The sequence below is a fragment of the Dromiciops gliroides genome, chromosome 3, assembly GCF_019393635.1.
Source record: "Dromiciops gliroides isolate mDroGli1 chromosome 3, mDroGli1.pri, whole genome shotgun sequence".
In the NCBI taxonomy this organism is placed as follows: domain Eukaryota; kingdom Metazoa; phylum Chordata; class Mammalia; order Microbiotheria; family Microbiotheriidae; genus Dromiciops; species Dromiciops gliroides.
This window is the reverse complement of record NC_057863.1, coordinates 624,412,311-624,434,724: the sequence shown is the minus strand read 5'-3', so window position 1 is coordinate 624,434,724 and position 22,414 is coordinate 624,412,311. Positions and strand designations below refer to the sequence as shown.

The window sequence follows — 22,414 nt, the reverse complement described above, 5'->3', positions numbered from 1 at the left end:
GATAACATGCCAACAGATACACAAAGAGGTAATAATACAGGATGAACAGTCAAGAGGGAAGACACTAGCATTACCTGTAGAAGGTGAGATTTTAGTTGGGACTTTAAGGAAGCCAGGGAGGTCAGTAGTCAGAGTGGAGAGAGGGTGTTCTGGGCGAGGGGTGGGGTGGCCAGAGAGAATGCCCAGAACTGAGAGATAGATAGGGAGGAGGTCAGTGTCGCTGGATTGGAGAGTAGAAGTGAGGACTAAGGTCTGTATAGGAAACATTATTTATACAGCACCCACTATGTGCGGGACACTGTGCTTAGCACTTTCCAATTATCCTTTTATTTGCTCCTCACAACAACCCTGGGAAGTAAGTGATGAAACCAAAGCAGACAAAGGTTAAGTGACTTGCCCAGAGTCACTCAGCTGAGGAAGGATTTGAACTCTGGTCTTCCTGACTCCACAAAATAGCTGGCCTACGGGTCTTTAAAGTTTGCAAACCACTTTTCCATAGGTTAGACCTCATTTGAGCCTAACAATGACCTTGTGAGATAGGGACTGTCCCATTTTGTAGATGAAGAAACTGAGCTTCAGAGAGGTGAGGCGGTTTGCCCTGAGTCACAGTAATAAGCCCCAGAGCCAGAATCTGTGAACTTGGGTCTCTTGTCTCCAAGCCACTGCACCTGAAGTTACCTGCAAGCTCCCAGGGCCAGGGAAACCTGGTGGACTCCTAGACTGCCTGAAGACTTGATGGAGAGGGACCACTTAGGAGGCAGTGCAGAATTAGGCTAGCCCCTTCTCGATTTTGGCTGGCAACCGGCAGCACCCGCCCATGTCCAGGGTTGTCCGTCTCCTCCTTCAGCGGGGAGAGCAGAGGAAACAGCCTTGGAGTGCCTTGGACTCCCCCTGGCAGGTCATAGCAGCCAGCTCTTTGGGTAAGGCCCCGAACTGGTTCTCCCTGCTCCCTCTCATGGCCCACATCCCCTAGAAAGGCAGTGTGAGAGCTGACTTGGGAGCAGAACCAGGTGCCAACGCTGGGAACTCCCTTACCCTAGGTGGAGGAGTTGTCTTGGCTAAAGAGTACCTGGGGCCCACTCCTTGGCACCTAGTGCCAGGGTACTGAATGAAGTGGCCAGACATCAGGGACCCCAGCTACTCCTGGAGAATTCCCAGAGCTTCAGTTTTCCCACCAGCTCTGCCCTTCTACCACCCCCTCCCAACACACCCCAACTGCCTGGGGCATCTGAGCAGCCATCTCTCTGCCCCACCCCCAGGTGGCTCTTGGCGCTGTGCCTCCTCCCACCTCCCCCAGCACTCACAGGAGAGCCTGAAAAGCAGCTGTAATGGTTTTAATTTGTTGAACTTGTGTTTTATCTCATAAATTAGTCACCGTTTTATTTAACAGAATCAAGATATCCACAAACAACAGGCAAGTTTCAACTTGAACATTTTAATAGGACCGAAAAAAGTATGTGTTATACACACACACACACACACACACACGTGTGTGTGTGTGTGTGTGTATATATGTATGTATATATTTATATTTGGGTGAGTGTGTCTGTTACAAACATATTTATGTAAACAGCCCGTGGGCTTCATTCCAGGCCCAAAGAAGAAAGGAGGGAACCCTCTGTGCTAAGGGGGGATTAGGAGTGTGCTTTTGCTGTTTTGTGTGAAATCAGGACGGCCAGGAGCCACAGCCAAGCATTAGGGGCTTTGAAGGGGAGAGGAACCTTAATCCCTAGTGCTAAAGAGGTGGATATGTCTGCCCATCAGCAGCCTCAGGCATCCCAAGCTGGTCTGTGTCTGGGTTCCCTTTGCTAAGTCGCTCTCAGAATCAGAGACCTCTGGGTTGGGGGTGGGGGGCTGTTGGCTCGGGCATCCCAGGAGCAGAGTATGAGGGATATCTTTGTGGGGAGAAAGCTGGCTGTGTCTGGTATCCTATCAGGCCAGGCAACGGTGACTCCCTGGATCAGATTGGTTCTTAACAGATGCCCACGGCAGAGATAGGGGAACAAATATTTATTAAGCGCCTACTAGGTGCTGGGGAGGGTGCTCATCGCTTTGTAAATAGGAATCTCATTTGATCATTGATCGTTGGGGGCTGCTGAAGTCACAGCACCTTGGAAGGCACGGAAGTAATATTTGGAGAGCTCTTAGCACAGTGCCTGGCACGTAGTAAGCATTATAAAAATGTTAGCCAGATGACTAGCCCTGGAATCACAGCAGGTGGGCCCTAGGGTATTTAACTATCTGTACGACCTTGGGGAAGTCACTTGAGCATCAGTTTCTTCATCTGTTAAGGGAGGGAAGGATGGCTTCTGAGGTCCCACCTAGCTCAATTCATCCTATATCTCTTTTTGTTTGTTTGTTTGTTTTTGGTGAGGCAATTGGGGTTAAGTGACTTGCCCAGGGTCACTTGTTAAGTGTCTGAGGCTGGATTTGAACTCAGGTCCTCCTGAATCCAGGGCCGGTGCTTTATCCACTTCGCCATCTAGCTGCCCCGGATGGCTTTTAAAAAGAGATATAGGGGGGCAGCTAGGTGGCACAGTGGATAAAGCACCGGCCCTGGATTCAGGAGGACCTGAGTTCAAATCCAGCCTCAGACACTTAACAAGTGACCCTGGGCAAGTCACTTAACCCCAATTGCCTCACCAAAACCAAAAAAAAAAAAAGCCATCCAGATCAAAAATGCTGATTTATTCCCGGGCTCATGCCTCAGGCAGGAGACACAAGTCAAGAATAGGAGGTAACTCTACCTCCAGGAAAGAGAGCTAAAGGATTTGGAGTCAGAGGCCTGGAGATCAAATCTCTGCTTCATCTCGTGTTTGGGAAAATCCCATAAATCGTCCAGGCCTCAGTTTCTTTCTCTATAAAATGAGGAGGTTGGTTTACCAGGAATGGCCCCTGGGGGTCCTTCCTGGGGTCTTTCAGCCCTGCCGGGGCTCTGTCTCTGTCCAAAGCTCCTCGCACAGTCTTGACAGCAGCCACCTCCTTGGGCCCAGATGACAGCAGTGGCATCCACAAAATCCGGGAAGCGAGTGGCCTCGGGCTGGGTCCAGAGGGCCGACTTGATGAGCTCGCCCGGTTCCCGGTTCTACAACCCCATGTTCCAGACAGGAGTTCAGTCAACATCCAGATCCGGGTACACGCTGTTCCCGCCCATGGGGCAGGTCCCTGAAGGAAGGGATCAGGCACTGAGGTAGATGAGCCAAGTAGGAGCCAGGGCTGACTGTCCGTCTCTCCTGGGATCCAGGACATAGTCCAGGGAGAAGAGTAGGGAAAGGCTTCTTCTCCCATCTACCCAATCTCACGGTGGGTGGGGGCAGCCCAGTGGAAGCCCTCCTCAGAATAATATTTTTAAATGTGGGAAATAAAATATGTAATCTTACAAAAGAAAGCAATGATATTGAAATAAAGATATGGTTTTCCCCATCCAAGTCATCTCACTCCTCCCGCCTGACTGTGCCTTGAACAAGAAACTCCATCGCTCAGCTCTGGGCATTTTCTCTGGCTGTCTTCCATGCCCGGAATGCTCCGATTATTGCCCTCTCTGGATCCAAGTCCCAACTAAAATCCCCCCTTCACCAAGAAGCCTCATTCCAATGCTCTCCCTCTGTTCATTATTCCCTATTTATCCTGTCTATATCTTGCCTTGTATAAATGTCTGCATGTTAGATTCTAAACTCCTTGAGGGTAGGGTCTGTCTTTTGCTTTTGGTTTCCCCCAAGCTTAGCACTGTGCCTGGAGCATAGTAGGCACTTAATGTTATTGAATTGAAAACTGAATCTCTCCCCTCCTTCCTCCACCCCCCACCAAACTCTAACCATGGACCCCAGGTGAAGCCCTCCTATTCTAAGGCTAGACTCCCAGCTCTCTCCCCTTGTTACTTGGTTTAACTTTCTTTCCCTTGATAGAAAGGGAGCTGGGTTCAAATTCTGCCTCTGATACTTTCTGCCTGTATGACTTCCCAAGGGCTCTCGGGGGATTAGACCTGATGGGTTCTGAGGTCCCTTCTAGCTCTAGAACCATGATCCCGTTCTGGCTAAAACTGGTCTTTTTCCTTCCAACAAAAGTTGGCTTTCCTAAGCACCCCCTCTCTTTCTGCCTCCCTCCCACCCCATGGTGATGGGGGGACCCTTGAGAGGACACCAAGTATAACCCCCACAGCAAAGTCACTGGGTCACTCTCTTTTGGATAGGATTTTTTTTTTTTGAGGGGGGGGATTTTAAAAATAAGGGACAACCTGAGAACTTTTTTTTTCCAGTTTTTATTGAGTGAAAATGTCAAACCTTGCATCAGTCATGCAAAAAAAAAATCAAATAAATAAAACACATATATTAAATTTCTAATAGCACTAAATTCAAGTGGAAAAATATTCAGTTCTTAATAACGCAGGTGCCGCGGAGACCAGATTCAAGTAATCGGAGTACACACTGCTCTGTTCAGTTTTCACTTTCTGCATTTTTTTGTCTCAAAACCTCTCTATATATCTATATATCTATATATATGTATATACATATAGATATATACACACACATATATATGTGCATACATATTATTTTATATTTATATATATACACATACATAGTTATAAAACATTAAAAAGAGTGTTGGTGGATCAAGCATTTTTCCCCCACAGAAAGAAAATAAAACAAAAATTACACATTAAAATTCGAAATGAGCTAGCAATGGCTTGTAGTCCTAATGTGCAATATATTACAAAAGGCTAGACTTCGCACTCTGTCCTCATCTTCTTTTTTCTTTTTTTTTTTTGTTGCTACATTGAAAAATGGTTTATTATTTTGTTTTCTTTACAAAATTCCTTCCACAGACTGAATCCAGTTTTTGTGGCTTAGAACGATGACGATGACAGGGCGATGGTGATTGCTTCTCTTCGGTAGCTGGAGGTGGTCACAGAGCTCAGGAGGAGCCTTCGGGTGGGGAGGTGAGGGGTGGGGGAGGGGGAGAGGGTGTTGTTTTAAATTGATTTTGTTCTTTTTTCGGTTTAATCAGTAATACTCCATCTGACCTCTCCTCCCCAATCTTTTCCCTTCCAAGCTCACTCAGGTGGGTGTGTCTCTCTAGGCTGTGGGCGGCCAAAGGAACAAAAAATAAAACATAGAACCAGCTGGTTGGATAGGTTGTACCGGGCTTGGTTTGGGTTTTTTCCCCCCATTTTCAGTTAAAAAAAACAAAACCCAAAGCAAAAAACCAACAACCAAACCATTGTAAAGGACAAATGAGAAGGTGGGGGAGGTGTGTTAGGGCTGGAAGGAGTTGGGGGGAGGGACTGTCCAGTGACACTGTCCAGGGAGGGGGACCAGCCTTGAGAGAGGTGGTCAAACTAGCTCCCACTCAACTCATTGAATTTCAGAACCTCAGACAAGATGGCGGCCAAGGCCTACAGGATGGAGAAGAAGCTAAGAAGAGACAGTCTCTTGATTAGAGACAGTTTCCCAACCGCACAGGAGTCCTCAAAAACCCCTCGATGAGGATGGGAAGAGGGTCTGGTGTTGGAGTTACCAGTAGCTTGGTTCACCCCAGCTCAGGGACTGGCTCTATTTCCCCCCTCATTGCTAGGGGAGAAGGGAAGGGGAAGACTACTTTGAAGGTGGATTGGGGCCAACTTGAGAGCTACACCAGCAAAGCAGCAGCAGAAACTAGATAAGGGATCCGGCAGCCTTAAGAAGCCACACAAGTATAAGAACTAAGAGGGAAAACCCCCAAAATGTTAAATTAACTACAAACTTGTATTATCAATATTTTCCCCCCTACTACAAAATTCAAGTCAAGAGTAGGAATCCCACACCTCTCATCGGTCCTAGAGTGTGAAGACAGGCAACCTCAAAACCGTTAAGGCCTCTAAACAAAATACTAAACAAAAACCCTCGAGAGAGATTGCACACAAGTTACCGAACCTAAGGGCTAGTCCAGAAGGCAGGTGAGTGGCCAGGAAGCCAAGAAGCAGTTTCTCCCCTCCAGCACCCCAGATCTCTTTTTTTTTCCTTTTCTCTTTTGTTCTACATAGAATAATAACCTTTACAGGAAAAATACTGTACAACTTTTTTTTTTGTAAATTTTTCTTTTTCATTTCTGAATATTAAAGCCAACAGTCACATCCGCCCTGCTTGCCACGACCTGAGCCGCTGGCTGTGAAGAGCTCCCCCCCTCCCCCCTCATCTCCTTCAGCCCCATTTTTTTTTTCCTTCTCTCCATCAGCACCATTCAGTCCTCCCCTCTTAGGATAGATGTAAACGGCAAGTTTACCCTGGGTTTTGTTCCCAGGGTGGGGTTGGGAAGTTAAAAGGAAAAAAAGCTGACACTCTTTCTTCCTCACCCCAACCTTTCAGAAAAAAGGGGGGGTAGAAAATGCCCCCTAGGTCTGGGGGATCTTTGGGGCCACCAAATCGGGGCAAAGTCTAGCAAAGCTTTCCCAGTTCAGTTGATTCCATGAGATTTCCTTGACAATCTCCTGCAGTGACGCGTCCACGAAGTGCTTTTCTCTCCCGCCAGGAACGGGGCCGGGGCGGAGGATGGGAGAAGAGGGGGTGGGGCTGGGAGGCACCGCTCAGCACGCTGAGCCCCGACCGCTGCTCAATACCTGGGGCTCTCCATGAGCAAGCTCCTCCGCTCCCCACTCCTGAGGGCCCAGTGAGATACGTGGGGGGGGGGGGAAGGCCCCGGGAGTAAGGGCCGGTAAGGGCTGGCTCCAGATAGCCCTGAGGGTGGGGACGGTCACTGGAGCTGGAGGGTTCACAGTAGCCCTCGTGAGAATTGTCACAGTCCTGAGCAATAAATAGTCCCTTGGGGAGAGGGGGTGTTTAAGGGGGTAGGAGGGGTCTCCGGTCACCGGCAGAAGACCTACTCAAGCCCGGGCGGGCGGATCAGCTGCTCTGGGTCACGTAGGGGGTTCTGTCCCCAGCGGGGGTGTCTCCACTTCCCACCCATTGACAAAAACTGTTTCCCTGAAGAAAACACCCAAAGTCCAACTACAAAGTTCACCGAGGTCCCTCCGCGTTTGTCCTCAGCAGCGGAGACGGCAGAAGGGGTCCTGCGCGGTCTGCCTGGGGTTGGGGTTCGGATTTCTGTGATCCTCCCCTCTGCTTTGGTGACAACCTTCCCTCCCTGAGCTGCGCTCCCCCAGGGCCCCAAGTGGAATGCCAAGGCCAGGGTAGCGGTGGGGAGTTGGGGGGGGGGTTAGGCTGCCACCAGCACCCGAGGCGGGTATTGCTCGAGGCTCCTCGCCCCTTTCCAGAGGTGGCTGGGCCTCCCCCCTACCCCTCTAGACTCTGGGGAGGTGCTAGGGATTGATGGGTGCAAGGAGGAAGAGTGGGTGTGTGGGAAGAGGGAAACCTGAGTCCCAGTAGGCCCGGGGTGGGACAGACTTGGGTTCTCTCCCAAGGGGACTCCCAGGATCTCCCACTTCCCCCTGGGTGGCCTGGCGTCCCTGCCCCTGCTCTTGCGGCCAGACCACAACCAGGCATCCAAACGAACATCTCTGTACAGAGGGAGGCTTTACATATAAATATCTTAAAAAAACAAACAAACAAACAAAAAACAAAACAAAGGATAATATAATGAGGAAAGATCCCGGGAAGAGGGACTGGAAGAATGGATCGAGCGCCCCAGCCCCTACCCCCACGCTTTCATTAAATGCTTTTCTGTTTAACAATAAATACCCCCTCCCCCAACCCTCCATGTGTGAAGCCTCCTCTCCCTTTTGTTTAATGCTGGAGAGTGAGCTTGAGGAAAAGGAGACCCCACGGAGCCAAGGCCATTTTGTTGGAATATATCTTGGGGAAGGAGAGGGGGGTGGGGATAAAGGGACCCACATCCTCAACCCCCTCCGGGGTGATGGAAGGCATGGGGAGACACCAGCTAGCCAAACCGCCAAAGGAAGCGGGAGTGGGAAACGGAGGAAAATCCGAGGCCTGGAGGGCTGCCCTGGGCCCCCAAGGAGAGGAAACGCTCCCCTCCCCTACTTCCCCCAGTTTCAATTTCATATGCATACTAAACCGGAAGCCAATCCCCCCCCCCCACCTCCGTAGACCCGCCCGGCCTCGGCCTCAGGCCTCTGCCCCCTCTTCGGCTGCTGGGCCGGGCCCACGTCGGGATTCCGGCTGGGGTGGCCAGCCTTGGGCTTTGTGGCGTGGTCACGCGGGAGATGCTGGAGGGCTCTCTTCTCTGTGGGGGTCCTGGGTCTCTGTGGTGTCTTACTTTAAAAGAAACAAGCAAACAAACTAACGAGCCACACGCCTCGTCCGGGAGGCTACGGGGAGGTAGAAGCCGTCAAGTCTCCCGCGGGGGGCCGGGAAGCATCGCCGTGGTTCAGGGGACACGTCTCCTCCCCTCCCCCGGCGCCCTTGGGGCCAAAGGCTTCCCCTTGGGCGGCGTCCGGGAGCGATTCCTCGGAATCCGTGTTCAGGTCCTCCTCCTCGTCGTCGTCGTCGTCCTCGTCGTCGTCTTCCTCTTCATCCTCGTCGTCGTCGTCGTCCTCGTCGTCCTCGTCGTCGTCCTCTTCCGCTTCCTCATCTTCATTCAGCTCTTCTTCCTCTTCCTCCTGGGACGAGTCGTCCAGGCCCCCGGCGGAGCAGGGCACCGCCTCCGGGGGGTCGGCGGGGCAGGGGCCCTGGCCCTCGGGGGGCTTCTTGCTCAGGTCCAGAGAGTCGTTGAGACCCAGGCCCGCGGCCGCATTCTGCAGGAAGAAGAGGGAACCGCCGGGATCTGCGCCCAGGTTGAGCGAGCTGTCGAGGCCGACGCCTTCGCCTCCGCCTCCGCCGCCCCGAGGGGCCTCGTGGTCCGGGGGGCCGGCCGGGAGCCCCTCGGGCCCCGGGCTGACGGCGGGCATCAACTCGCCCCGCTCCTGCTTCTCGTGCTTTCTCTTGTGGGAGTCCATCTGCGACATGCCCACCACCGTGTGCTTGCAGCCAGGGGACGTGCAGTGGAAGTGCGAGCACTTGAGCTTGTACTTGCAGTCGGGGACCTCGCAGTCGGCGCTCGAGCTGAACTGGCAGAAGCCCGCGGCGCTGATCACGTCCTGCTTGCCGTGGTGTTTGCGGTGCGCGGTGACCTTGGTGCTGTCCGTGCAGCGGAAGCCGCAGCGCAGGCAGTGGAAGTGGGTGCTATTCCCGGACCACTGGCAGTCGGGGAAGTCGCAGCTCAGCGACGACTTGAAGCGCTTGAAGTCGTCCAGAACCAGGTTGTCTACGCGGTCGTGGTGCTGCGCGTGCTTGTACATGTGCGTGCGCCCGCAGAACTTGTAGCCGCAGTTCTCCCGCGTGCAGTGGTAGTGGGTGACCTTGAGCGAGAACTGGCAGCCCGCGTCCTTGCAGTCTTCGTAGAGGTCGAAACGCCGGAAGCCCTCCAGCATCATGCCCTCGTCCAGCATCTTGCGCGACGACGCCGTCTTGCGGCGCTTGCCGAAAGGAGACATGTCCTCGATGATCCAGAAGCGCTTCTTCGCTCCAGAGGCGGTGGGCATGGTGATGGTGTTCCCTGTGGAGAAGAAGGGTGGAGAGGTGAATCTGCGAAGGGGGAGCCGCGCGCGCTAGGGGACGCTCTTGGCAGGCAACCCCAGGCCCGTGGGTTCAAATCCTGCCTGGGGGACCTTGGGCAAGTCAACCTCAGTTTCCCCACCTGGAGCACGAAGATGCTTTTTTAGGCTCCCTACTATCTCAGAACCCACGATCTCATGAGGCAGCTGGCGGGCAGGCACCCAGACAAGGGCGTGCGTCCTGACCAGTGATCCTATCCCTGCAGGATGCCGCTGGCACTCCCTTGTCCTGGGCGCAAAGGGCTGAGAAGGCCACACTTTTTCTGGCTTCCAGAACTGAAGGCACTTCGTAGGTCATCTTGTCTGCCCCTTTCAATGAATCCTTTCCTTCTGCCCCACCCCAGGCCCACTGGCCAAGGCCTTTATTCCACCAGGCAGTCCTGAAAAATATGGCTGTTTCCCCACTGAGTGGGGGGCATTCTGCATAATGCAGGTCTTGGGAGACAGGAAACCTGGGCCCGAATCCCCAGCTGGAACACTTTCCGAGCTAGGCCTGTCTTCATGGGCAAGTCATGGAGCCTCAGTTTCTCCATCTGCCCCCAACGCACTCCCTCTCTAGGGGCTTTCCGAGGAAGGTCCTTGGCCTGCCTGCGGTGCACTCCTATTGGTGGCAGCTGATTCTCCCCCTACCCCGCTCCCTTCAGGGGCTGATAACCACAAGGCAGCCCACTCTGGGTAGAGAATGCAGAGTCTGTTTGTTTCCTAACCAGGCTGCCCTTCATTTTGGGGTGGGAAGTGAAGAAGCCTCCTGAATCTAATTGAAGCTGAAAGGGGAATCTAGGTCGCCAGAATGTAATTACCCAAGTTGGATTCTGGCCAGGACACCATAATGTACCTCCCTCTAATGAGGGCCAAGCAAGCTCTCTCGCCTGCTGATTAACCCTGGCTTCCCCCAGGTCAGGCACGCCTGTCTGCACCAAGGGGGCCAACCCGCTTTTGGCAGCAATCTTAAATACTCTCCTATTTATGCTTTGGAAGGGAAAAAAAAACACAACAAAAAACCAAAACCCCAAACTACCCATCACCCACACCGCCCTGAAGTCAATTTTCTACTTAATTCCCAAACTCCCCCCCACCCCCTTCTAAAAGGTTTGGCCAGATCTTTCTTCCCACCAAGGTCAAGGGAAGTAGGAAGTAGCATCCTTGTGGAAGGAGTCTGTAACTGAGTCCGAAGGCTTGGGTTTGAAACCCACCGGGCTTCAATCTTGAGGATGTCAGAGCCTTGAAGGCAGGGGCTAGTTTGAGTTTTCTCTTTGTAGACCTGAGTCTGCCTTCCTAAGGCTTTAACAAACTTCAGGAGAAAGTTCTTTGAGGGCAGAAACTTTTTTTTTTGTCCCACCCAATCTGCTCCCCAGGAATAAGTGAAGGTGAAATTGAATGGAACCTCCCTTTCCACCCCCACCCCCCATCCTTCAAGTGATAAATGGAGATTAGGACACAAACTACAAAATGAGTAAAGCAGCTTTGTAAGCTATGGAGACTTCGAGGATTTAGGGGTTCAGGAGACTGGGAGGAGTTAGGGCCTTGTTAGCCACCAGGGCCTGGCCCACTGTCTCTAGCCGCTGCCCCAGAAGTAGCTGTATTCTGGGGAATCGAGGCCCTCCAAAAAGTCCTGATGCCCGCAGGGGGTTTCTCTGATCATCTTGGATATAGAGCTAGAACCTTATCTAAGCCCTTCATTTTACAGATGAAGAGCCTGAGGTCTCGAGAGAACTTTCTTGCCCAAAGTCACCCAGGTGGTGAGTTGACAGAGGTCAGGATTTGAACTCAGGTCCCGACTCCATAGTCTGTATTCTTTCCACTGTATCATACTTGTAGGAAGCTGAGTACCAGACAGGCAGGTATAGATGGGGGTGTCATTCCTGGGCGTGTCTACACGCAACCCACCAGCTGGCATATCACTGCTATCTGATCCCATCCGGCAGCAGTAGCTAAGGTCCCAGTGTAGACAGATCATTGTCCCCAGTGTCTAGCACTGCTCCGTGCTGGCTGGCTGGTTGAGTAGAGCGTCCCTTCCCAAACCACAGGTAGGAATTTGATCCTCTGAAACCTAACAGGAGGAGTTGGGGGGCATTCCCTGGCCAAGCCGCCCTCAAGAAGCGTAGGATGAGAACAGTCACTCATCATCTCTACATGCTCCCCTCCCCTCCCCTCCCCCAACCCAAAAGGGAAACGTTCCATCAGCCAGAGAATCAGGGATAGGGCCCTTCAGGTGAAGGGCATCAGGAGGAAAAGCAAAGAACCAGAAGTGAGTGTGATGGTGCGGGGTGGCAGGGCAAGGGCAGATGACAAAGGCTAATGTCAGGGGAGGAGTAGGGCGGGAACGTCTAGGCTGATTCTGGTTTGGGACACTGGGCGCGCGCGAGCAAGAGTGTGTGTGTGTGTGTGTGTGTGTGTGTGTGTGTGTGTGTGTGTGTGTGTGCTCCCACCATTCCCATCTCTGCCTTGCCTCAAGCCCCCATGCCTGGATCTCTTGGTGTCCGTCTGACTTCCTTGGAGGCTTCCTCCGTTATAGGGAGTCAGTGCTTGCTGTATTTTACCATAGAAATCATCTATTTCCACCTCCAGGGGAGTGTAAGCCTCAGGAGGGCAGGGCCTGCTCCTCCCTCGTCTTTTGGTCCTCTCCAGCACAGCTCGGTAACTGTTGCCTAGGACGGACTGGGGGTCATGGTGGGAGAGGACGCCCTCTGTGAGTCTCCGGGTGGGTTCTTCTATTTGGATCAGCGCTTGGCGGGGTTCCTGACCGCCTCCCTCCAACAATTCAGGCCTAGTCTTGGGAGGGTGGCCTGGGACACTGAGGTGAAGGGACTCGGCAGAAGGTGGATCTTCCCACCACTCCAGCCTTGGGGAAGGGCAACAAGGCAGCTTTCCACAGCTCCACCAAAGCCCCGTGAAGGTGCTTGGGAAAGGACGAGACCAGGGATAGGGACGAGTGTTTGTGACCTCCAGACACTCGTCTATGCTTTGTATGTACTTATTTGTACACCTTTTGTCTCCCCACAAGCACACATGCTTCCTGAAGGCAGGGGCTGTCTCAGTTTGGGATCCCCAGTCCCTAGAAGGATGCCCTGCACATAGTAGGTGCTTCACAAATTTGTACTAAATTTTCTGGAGGTTAATTTGGAGGGGGAAAATCCCCTTCGTTCACTCTTTCTGACTTCTAGGTGCACATGCTCAGTGAGAGTTAAACAATCCTGGTTCAGGCTGGATCTAGCTATAGGCACAGGGGCAGGCCGAGCTGGGACGGTGGCCCTGGGAGAGGTCCGGGGACAGCTTGGAATGGCTCAGGCGGCCCACCTCTGCCCTTTCTTGCAGGGGCCTGGGACATCTGAGGAACTGGCAAAAGGACTGATGGGGAGACAAGGTACCATTTCTGCTCCTGGCGGGGAGGAGGGGGCGGGGCTTGGTTAGGGCTGACTTTGGGCAGGAGCTGAGTTAAGGCAGGTCCACTAAGGCTGAGTAGACCTCATTCTCCACTGCACATCCCCTATGATGACCCGGTTCCTCTCTTGCCCCTGCTGGGGGTGGAGGGTGGCAGGGCTGTGTCCATCCAGTGCCCAGAATGCATTCCGGCAGCCCGGTGACAGGACAAGACCGAGTCTGGCTAGGAGAGCCTGGGCTGGGGAGGGGAAGGAGCCAGGGGCAGTCCCCGAAGGGCTGCTGGGAGGGTGGCCCGGGACACTGAGGTGAAGGGACTCAGCAGAAGGCGGATCTTCCCACCACTCCAGCCTTGGGGAAGGGCAACGAGGCAGCTTTCCTGTCCAGTGACCAGGTCAATTCCCTCCTTGGGCAGGAGGCTCTCTTGCGATAACCTTCTCCGTATACTCTACATATCATGTATGGCCCTGCTTACTTCCATGCGTTGTCCTTTCTTAGAATGGAAGGTCTCAAAGGGCAGGCTTCCCCCGGCCCCCCCTCCCCTTTATGTGTTGTCTCCTCCAGCAGGAAGTAAGTCCCCTGAAGGCAGGGATCATCTTTGCCTTTCTCCCTATCCCCAGCATTAATAAGTGTTTGTGAATTGACTGACAGTGACAGCTCCAGGGAGGGCGGAGCAGCCCCTCGGCAGCTGGGGGTGGGGGGTAGGGTGGTGCAGGGGGGATGGCACTCGGCAAGAAAGTACTGGAGAGTTACCTGCAGCGTCCTGTACTATGGGGATGTCACTTTTGACTGGAGGTGGAGTGGCAAGGACAGACGGGAAGCCAGGCGTGCTGGTGGCGGGCATGACAATGGCCCGGCTGGTTCCAAGGGTGGCACTGAGCAGAGAATATGAGAGACAAGACGGAGAGAGGAGGTATGGGAGGGAGGGGAGGGGCGACCTGAGCAGGGCCTGTGAGAAGGATGGAGGCAGTGGAGGCTGGGGGGCCGCGTGGGGGGCGGCGGCCTCGTCGGCAGCGGCAGCAGGAGCGGCAGCAGCCAGGCAGCCTGGAGAGGGCGGAGAAGAGCAGAAAACAAAAACAAAAAAACAAAAAACAGAAAAAAAAAAACCAAACCGAACCAAAAACAAAGGACGGACAAACACAAACAAACAAAAGAACCCAAATGAGAAACCCAACGGCAGAAGCGAGTACGATGAAAATGGAAAAAATGTGTTCAGAGGTAAAAAACGGAGCGGTGATGGTGGAGAGGAGATGGAAGGGGGGTGAAAGGAGGTGGGAGGGGAGGAGGATGGGAGAGGGAGGAGAAGGAGGAGAGGGAGGAAGAGGAGGGGGAGGAAGAGGAGGGAGGAGGAGAGAGAGGAAGAGAGGGAGGAGGGGGAGGAGAGAGGAGGAGAGAGTGGAGGAGGAGGAGAGGGAGGAGGAGAAAGTGGAGGAGGGGGAGGAGGGAGAAGAGAGGGGGGAGGGGGGAGAGAGAGAGGGAGGAGGGGGGAGAGAGGAAGAGGAGGAGGTTATGGGGAAGGGGGGAAAGGAAAGATGGGCCTGGCCAGAGCCTCTCCGAGAGGCAGAAGGGGCTCAAGTCCTCACCCAGGGCCAGTGGGCCTAGCTCAGGTCCCCTTCGATCTGCTCCCTCAGGGGGCAGTTAGATATGGAAACAGACCTGGGGCCCTCTGGCCTGGACCTCAACACTCTGCAGCAGGCGGGGCACCAGCTCCTTGTCACTCCTACTTCCCAAGGTAGGAGTTCTTAACCTTTTTTTTTTCTTTGTAATGTCACAGACCCCTTCTCAGAAGAATGTTTTAAAATGCATAAAATACAAAGCATCACAAGGAAAACCAACACTACTAAAATAAATCTGTCAAGTTTTCTTCCCCATCCAAGTTCATGGATCCCTCTGAAATCTATCCCCAGAGCCCATAGAGGAAGACCCCCCCTGGACAAAGACAAGAAGTAAGAAGGTAGCAGTGTGGAGCAGTGGGCTGGACACTGGATGTGGAGACCCCGAATCCCCATGGGCAAGTTGCTTCTTCCCCCCTCCCGCCCCTTTTGCCTCAGTTTTCCTTATTTGTAAAGTGAGGGGTTTGGCCCAGGTGATCTCTACAATCTATGAAGTTGATTTACTTAGCTTCTTCATCTCAGTTTCTTCCTCTAGAAAATTTAGTCCTTTAGGACTAAGGCTGTATGACCTTGGACAATTCACATGACATCTGTGGGTTCAGTGGCTTCCAAGCTCTAGCCTTCCAGCTCTAGGTCTATGAACTTGTGGATGAGGCCCCATCCCTAAAAAGGGGCAGCTTTGACCTCCTTCTGTCCAGGGAGAGTCATGGAAGGTGGAGAGAGTGTGTGTGTGTGTGTGTGTGTGTGTGTGTGTGTGTGTGTGTGTGTGTGTGTGTGTGTGTGTGTGAGTGAGTGAGTGAGAGAGAAACGTTTCCCCTTTTTCTCACTGAGAGCTAGGAAGAAGCTCTGGTTTAGAGTCACCCCCTCAGCTTTCCTGTTCCTCCACGTGGACCAAGGCTAGAAGGCTGCTCCCAGGGCCCCACGGTAGCTCCTGGTCTCCCCACCAGCCCCCTGCCCCACCTGGGGGAAGGATTCGACTCTCATGTTATGCTCCGTGTCCTCTGTGGTCAAGAGAAGGCCCAGTATAGAAATGGGAAAACGAAACTCCCATGTTCAGAGGGTCTGGCAGATGTGGAGGAAGAGGGTGGCCACAGAGTTTTAGGGACCAAAGTAGAAGTCTCATGGAGGCCTGGCGAGGCTCCAAGTCAGAAACAACTTCCTAAAAAATTGGTGCTGTTCAACAGTGGAAAGGGGGAGGCGGCAGGTCCCCTCCTGGGGCAGTCTCGGGGGAGCCAGTAAGATGACTACCAGGTGGGTGTGTTTTAGAGGGCATTCCTCTTGTCTATGGGTTGGACTGCGGGGCCACTGATGACCATGCTTACACATCATAACCTGTCTGTCTCTTCAATGGGGATGAACTGGCTGCCTCATTCTCCGTCTCCTTCCTGATTTTTTGACCCCAGGATTTGGAATGAGAAGATCTGTGTTCAAATCCTGAATCTGCCACCTTGGGCAAGTCACTAGTCTCTCTGGGCCTCAGTTTCCCCAGCTGTAAGATTAAGGGACTGGATGAGACTATCCCCCTTTGTCCCCACCAAGATCCCTTCCGATCCTGCAACCTTTAAAGCAATGAGAACCATCTTTGTTTCAGGAGTGGGGTGGGACAGGGGCGGACATGTGGGTGGGGAGAACAGGCCAGAGCAGCCGGTGATCACAGGAGGACCCACGTGCGGGGCCTCTGCTGGGAGAGCCGGGCACGGACTGCAGGCCTTGGGCCCTCGGAGGCTGGCTCTCCGGGAGCCTCGTCCCCAGCATCCATTTACCTGCGGAGGTGCTCTCATTGCCCACGGGGGTGCTGGAACAACTTCTATCCACATTGGAGGACTCGGAGGAGACAGCCCCGGGGCTGCAGCCGGTGTAATCCATGTACTCGTCCGTCTCTGTGTCCATCAGGTTCTGAGGTCCCTGAAATGAAGCGGGGATCTCTGATGAGGCTGGGCTGGGGGTCATGCTGCCGACACGGGAGAGGCTTTCGTTCCTGGAGGGGTGTCCCATCACCTGGAAAGGAGAGGGAGGACGTTGGCTCCCAAGGGGGGGCCAGTCCGGTCGGTCGGCATGAAGCATGGCCCCCAACCCCAGCGGGGGGGGGGAGGGGAGGAGGTGACTGGGGGCTCGCCTGCCTTCTCTCACCTGAGTGGGAACTCTGTCAAAGTTCTTCCCCAGCATCCTCCGCATGTGCTTCCGGGCATGGGACGTCATCTGGTGTTTGAGCAAGAAGGAAAACTGGCAGCCTTCTCGGATGCAGTGGAAATGGCTATTGACCTGGTTGTACTTGCAGCCTGCGGACACACACCACCCACCAGAGGGCTGTGAGCCTTGGCCAAGGAGCCCAGAGCCTGCCGAGGTGGCAGGAGGCTTTAGGCCGGGCCTCTGGCTCTGCCCCACCTCTGGGACCTGGGAAGAGGTCACTGCAGGGGCGTCACCCACACCCACCCTCAGACCTCACCAGGGAAGCGGGAGAAGTGTTCCTCACAGGCCCAGTGGGGCACAATTGAAAGGACACTGGACTGGGGAGAAGAGATGTGGGCTTCACCTTTCAACTCCCTGAGCCTGTTCATCTCTAAAACGCAGGCCTGGCCTCTCGTTTGACCTCTTAAGTCTATGATCTCTGGCCTAACAAAGTCCATTGTCATCTGCAGTCCCGACACAATCAGTCACAGAGGGCCAGGGACCAGAGGCCGCTGACAGTGACGGCTCTCCCCCACCCCCGCCACCTGCTCCCAGACTTCCCTGGGAGGGAGCCTGTCTCTCCGCCAGACTCTGTTTGTTTAGACGGCTGCTCGCCCCTCCCTCCTTCCCCATCCGCTTGTGCCGTTCTTTGGAATTCAGAACAAACAGAGAGAAGGCAGGGTGGGAACAGTGGCGGTGGAGGGCAGGTGAAGGCTTGCCTGTTGCCACGGCAGCGGGGCAGGCTGGGTGTCGGGTATCCTTTGAGGGGCTTTGTTTGGCCCCGGCTACCACCTGCAACACCCAAAGTTGAGTAAATAATCGGGAAATCCTGACACTTGTAAACCGAGCCCAGGTATGGGGCCTGCTGGCCACTGAGTGTTGACATCTGTTGCCGTGGTTACCAGCCACATCCCCAGCAGGAAGTCTTCAGAAGTGGTGATGGTGGCGGTTGATGGTGGGGGTGGGGGGAGGACCGCGCTCTTCCTTTTCCAAAAGTTGGCTTTCTGAGCCTTGCTCTCTCCTTCTGCCTAATGCAGCCAGGAAGGGCGGGGGGGAGCTCCCCTTAAGTCAGGACCACTAATTGGGAGGCCCTGGCCCCCAGGACAACCTTCACTATGACAAGAAGGAACGGGAGAGGGGCAGCTAGGTGGCACAGTGGATAGAGCACTGGCCCTGGATTCAGGAGGACCTGAGTTCAAATCCGACCTCAGACACTTAACACTTACTAGCTGTGTGACCCTGGGCAAGTCACTTAACCCTAATTGCCTCACCAAAAAAAAAAAAAAAAAAAGGAACGGGAGAAGCTTCCTGGGCCCTGCCCTGTCCACCAAGGCTCTCTCCCTGGGGCTTCCACAGTGCCTTCCTGGGTAGACCTGCGGGCTCCCTCCAGCCATGCCCCATTCACCCACATACAATTTGGGGATCTGGCTGCTTCCTGTCCCCGTCTGTACTCTCTTCAGCATCATTCCCTAATGACTACCATCCTTCACCATCCCCTAGAGAGGCAAAGGCTCTCTCGGGAGGTTCCTTCGACAACCCCCAGCATCGACACACTGGCAGGGACAAAAAAAATAGGGGCTTTCAAACTCTGGCCCTGCTCCTGATCCTGTGGGCCCAAAGGCAAGTCACTTTTCCTCTCTCGGCCTCAGTTTCCCCTCTCTGTAAAATGGGGGAGGAGTCTGTTAGATCCGAGGATTATGATCTTTATGACTTAGAAGACACTCGAGAGGCCTTGGCCTCCTCTCTTTACAAATGAGGAAACTGAAACTCAAGAGCAGAACTCCAAATACTATCAATTAGGGGACCCCAAGGTCCAGAAGGCTCCCCTTCCTGAGCCCCAAGCTTCAGGAAGCAGGGATGAATCCACAGGCACCTGCTGGAACATATTTTTGGTTTTTTGGGGTTTTTTGTGAAGGCAATGGGGGTTAAGTGACTTGCCCAGGGTCACACCGCTAGTAAGTGTCAAGTGTCTGAGGCCGGATTTGAACTCAGGTCCTCCTGACTCCAGGGCCGGTGCTCTATCCACTGCGCCACCTAGTTGCCCCTGGAGCATATTTTTGGCCTTTATTTTGGCCAGCAGCTAGCTTCTCTTCCCAGATCGGCAGAGACAGAATGACCAAGCAGCCGCCAACCGAGCCTGGAGCAGGCCTCCTGGGGAGTGTGGATGCCCAGTTCTGACCCAAGACCCCCGGGGGCTCTGCTGAGTCCCTGCCGGCCCACTGCCTTTCAATGGCATCCCTAAGTGAATCTCAAATTCAAATTGGATGAAACTTGTATAATGGGGACACATTGCTTGCCTTCTCAACGGGTGGGGAGAGAATTTGGAATTCAGTTTTTAAAAATAGGTGCTAGGGGGCAGCTAGGTGGCACAGTAGATAGAGCACCAGCCCTGGATTCAGGAGGACCTGAGTTCAAATCTGGCCTCAGACACTTGACACTTACTAGGTGTTTGGCCCTGGGCAAGTCACTTAACCCTCATTGCCCTCTAAAAACCAAAAAACCACAACGAAAAAACCCCACAAAAAATAAAAATGGGTGCTAAAAATAGAGTTACTCAGGGAGAAAGAACAAACAAAAAACCCAAAGTGGATGAAAACTGAGTGAACCTCGGGAGTCTCACGTTGATGGGACTTAGTCAAGACAGGGGCTCAATCCAAGGAGGCCCAGGCTCTAAGGCTCGAGAGTCACCCCAAGGGGCTGGACGATGTCCTTGGTGGGCCCATGAGTTACCTAGCCTCCCGCATTCCTCGCGCTTGGTGAAATACTTGAACCCGTTGGCTGCCCGGCGTTCTGCCTTCTCGTGCTTCTTTATATGCCAGGGCAGCTTGGTTGTGATGTTCGTCACGAAGTAGCAGCCGGGCCGGAGGCAATGGTAGTGGCCTCGCATCCGGAACTCACAGTGCTGTAGGGGAGCAGAGAGAAAGAGGCAGGGGGCTCAGAGCTATGAGGCGATTTGTTTGGTGTCAGGGGTGGGATGTGTACCCAGGCCTTCCTGACTCAGCAGGTCCAGTGGGCCCTTCCCATGAGGCCACACTGCCTCTGGTGACCCAAGAGACATGGACCTGAGTCCGTCTAATCCAACCCCCTCATTTAAAGATGAGGCTGCTGAGGTCCAGAGAGGTTCAGGGATTAGCCTAAGGTCACACAGGTCATAAATGTCAGAGTCAGAATTCTACCCCAGAAATCCTTCTGTGGCCCATGCTGGAATGTAAGCACTTTGACATGGATTGTTACATCTGTCTATTTCCAGAGCTGCGCACAGTGGGCCTGGCATGTATACGTAGTACATGCTTGCTTATAAATGTTGGTTGACTAACTGATTAATGACCCTCCCACAGTGCCTTCCCATTTTTTCTGCATGTTTTTGCTTCAGCCAAAAAGATGAGAACCTTGTTGAAAGTTCTTCCCATCTTCTCAATTTTTGATTCTTAACATGGTCCAGGATGAGTGAATGAGGTAAAGAGGCCATCATCAGTGTTGGAAGGCAACGGATAGATGGAGAGGCATTGTGGCCTGTGGGGCTTTGGGGTTAGGGTACCCCAAATCTGGAATTCTGACTTTGCTACCTGGTCAAATTGTATCTCCTTCTCTAGGGCTTGGTTTTCTCATCTGTCAAATGGGGGACTTGAACGAGAAGGTCCACAGCAGCCCTGAGTCAAAGCCTATTGCACTTTAGTGAAGGCGGGGAGGGGTTGGCTGGGGGGCCACTGATATCTCTTCCCATCTAACATCTTCTACATGTGGGATCTAAGACCCCCATTTTGGACAGTGCAAGGAAGGGATCCTCTGCCATCTTCCTGTGGGAAGACGATCCATTGGCCGCTGATGGCCAGCAAAGATAGGTCTGCTTGCCCTCCTCGCCCCCCACCCCATCTCTGCCTTGGCTTCCTCCAGATCCCAGCTTGGGGCCACTTCTTACAGGAAGCCCTTGCTGCTTGTCCCCCTTCCCCTCCCCTTCCCTCCCTGACTTGTGAATGCTCATTCTCTCCTCAAATTATCTTGTATTTACTTGTATGTCTTCACCAGGAGTTATTAACCTCTTCTGGGGTCTTGGACCCCTCTTTGGCAATCTGGTGAAGCCCATGGGCCCCTTCCCAGAATTGTATATTTAAATGCATAAAATGAAATACATAGGACCATAAAGAAAATATATGAGGGGGGCAGCTAGGTGGCGCAGTAGATAGAGCACCGGCCCTGGAGTCAGGAGGACCTGAGTTCAAATCCGGCCCCAGACACTTAACACTTACTAGCTGTGTGACCTTGGTTGGGCAAGTCACTTAACCCCAATTGCCTCACTAAAAAAAAAAAAGAAAGAAAGAAAGAAAGAAAGAAAATATATGAAAACACAGTTATCCAAATATTAAAGAAACAAGATGTTCTTAGATCAGCTTCTTGAGGGCAGGAACTGATTCTTTTTTTCTTGTCGTTGCATTCTCAGTATCTAGACTGTCATAGAGGGTCCTGTATACAGCAGGCACTCAATAAATGCATATTGGCCTGGCTTGAATTGTTTCTTTAATTTCTTACCACTCCTCACTTGACTTCCCCATACCTGGCCCTGACATCAGCCACAGCCCCGCCCCAGGGAATCCCTCAGCCCACTCCCCTGGGTCAGTGGCCGGTGGTCTTACCTGGTTTGGACAGAGACACTGCAGTGAATAGTAAGCAAACTGGTCTCGCACATTCACCAGGTTGTTGCTAGGGTTGATGTGGTCCAGGCAGTGGGACTCGGCCTTGCCGGAGGTCTTACAGACGTACTTGCAGTTTCCGAAGAGACAGTGGAAGTGGAACTTGTTGGCGTATTTGCAGTCATTCGCGAGGCAGGGGTCGCTGGAACAGAGTGACAACCCACAGGGTCACTGCCGTCCTTGGGGCTCCACCCCCAGGCTCTTTGGGGCTCCCGAGGCTGGCTCCCCAAGCAGAAGGAGAGGGGTAGATGTCTACATCCCACAGACACAGCTGGGGCTGCCCCCCACAGCCTCCCACGTGTCTCCCAGGGAGGTGCCAACTCCACGCCCTGGCATGCCCGGCTCTATCGTGATTCGAATATGGCACAGAGCATGGCCCGCTGAACACACGGAGGGTTGCCCAGAGCGTTGCATGCTGGGACACAGAGCCTCCACGCACCACACCTTGGGTTTAGAGATAAGGATGACTGCCATCAGTTCCTGGGTAAGAAAAGCAGGGCTAGGCCCTGTCAATCCTTGGCGGGATGCCACTGAGGACCTAGCTGGCACTGTGTGGGCACTGCCCTACATCTGACTGGCTGGGTACAGCTGGATGGGCAGGGCCCCTCCAGGGAGCTCCCTGGGCACAGGTGGACCTAGGAGGTGTTTCTTGGGCTTCCAGATCCCCGCAAAGGTTCATTGTTGATGTCTGCCCACTGAGGATGGTCCCACCACCCCATGTATCCCCACCCCAGTGCAACCCTGCCACCCAATGTGCTCTGTTGGGTTGGTGGGGACCTTGTACTTATCCTCCCCCACCTTCTTCTAGTACCATCTTGTCATCCTAGACACTCCCCAAGTAGCTGTGTCCCATAAAAAGGTGAGGTCTGGGGTCAGGGATGGGGTGTGAATAACTTAACTAACTGGTGAAATCTAGGGAGGTCCCAGCTTTCTCTTTTGACAGATTAAAGCTGAGGCTTTCTCATAGATCACAGATCATAGAACTAGGAAGGACCTCAGAGGTCACCTGGAACCCCTTCATT

At 53.4% G+C, this 22,414-nt stretch overlaps 1 protein-coding gene across 1 annotated transcript in view; it reads right to left on the bottom strand.

Annotated features, from left to right (window-relative positions):
• Positions 1 to 4,256: 4,256 nt before the first annotated feature.
• Positions 4,257 to 22,414, bottom strand: part of CASZ1 (castor zinc finger 1) — a 102,423-nt gene continuing 84,265 nt past the window's right edge. The window contains exons 15-19 of the mRNA XM_043999142.1: positions 21,336 to 21,534; positions 19,435 to 19,606; positions 16,666 to 16,814; positions 16,299 to 16,440; positions 4,257 to 9,486 (exon numbers count right to left, since the gene is read on the bottom strand). Coding sequence (XP_043855077.1) covers positions 8,261 to 9,486; positions 16,299 to 16,440; positions 16,666 to 16,814; positions 19,435 to 19,606; positions 21,336 to 21,534 — 1,888 coding nt within the window. The 3' untranslated portion in view covers positions 4,257 to 8,260. The remainder of the gene's footprint in view (positions 9,487 to 16,298; positions 16,441 to 16,665; positions 16,815 to 19,434; positions 19,607 to 21,335; positions 21,535 to 22,414) is intronic.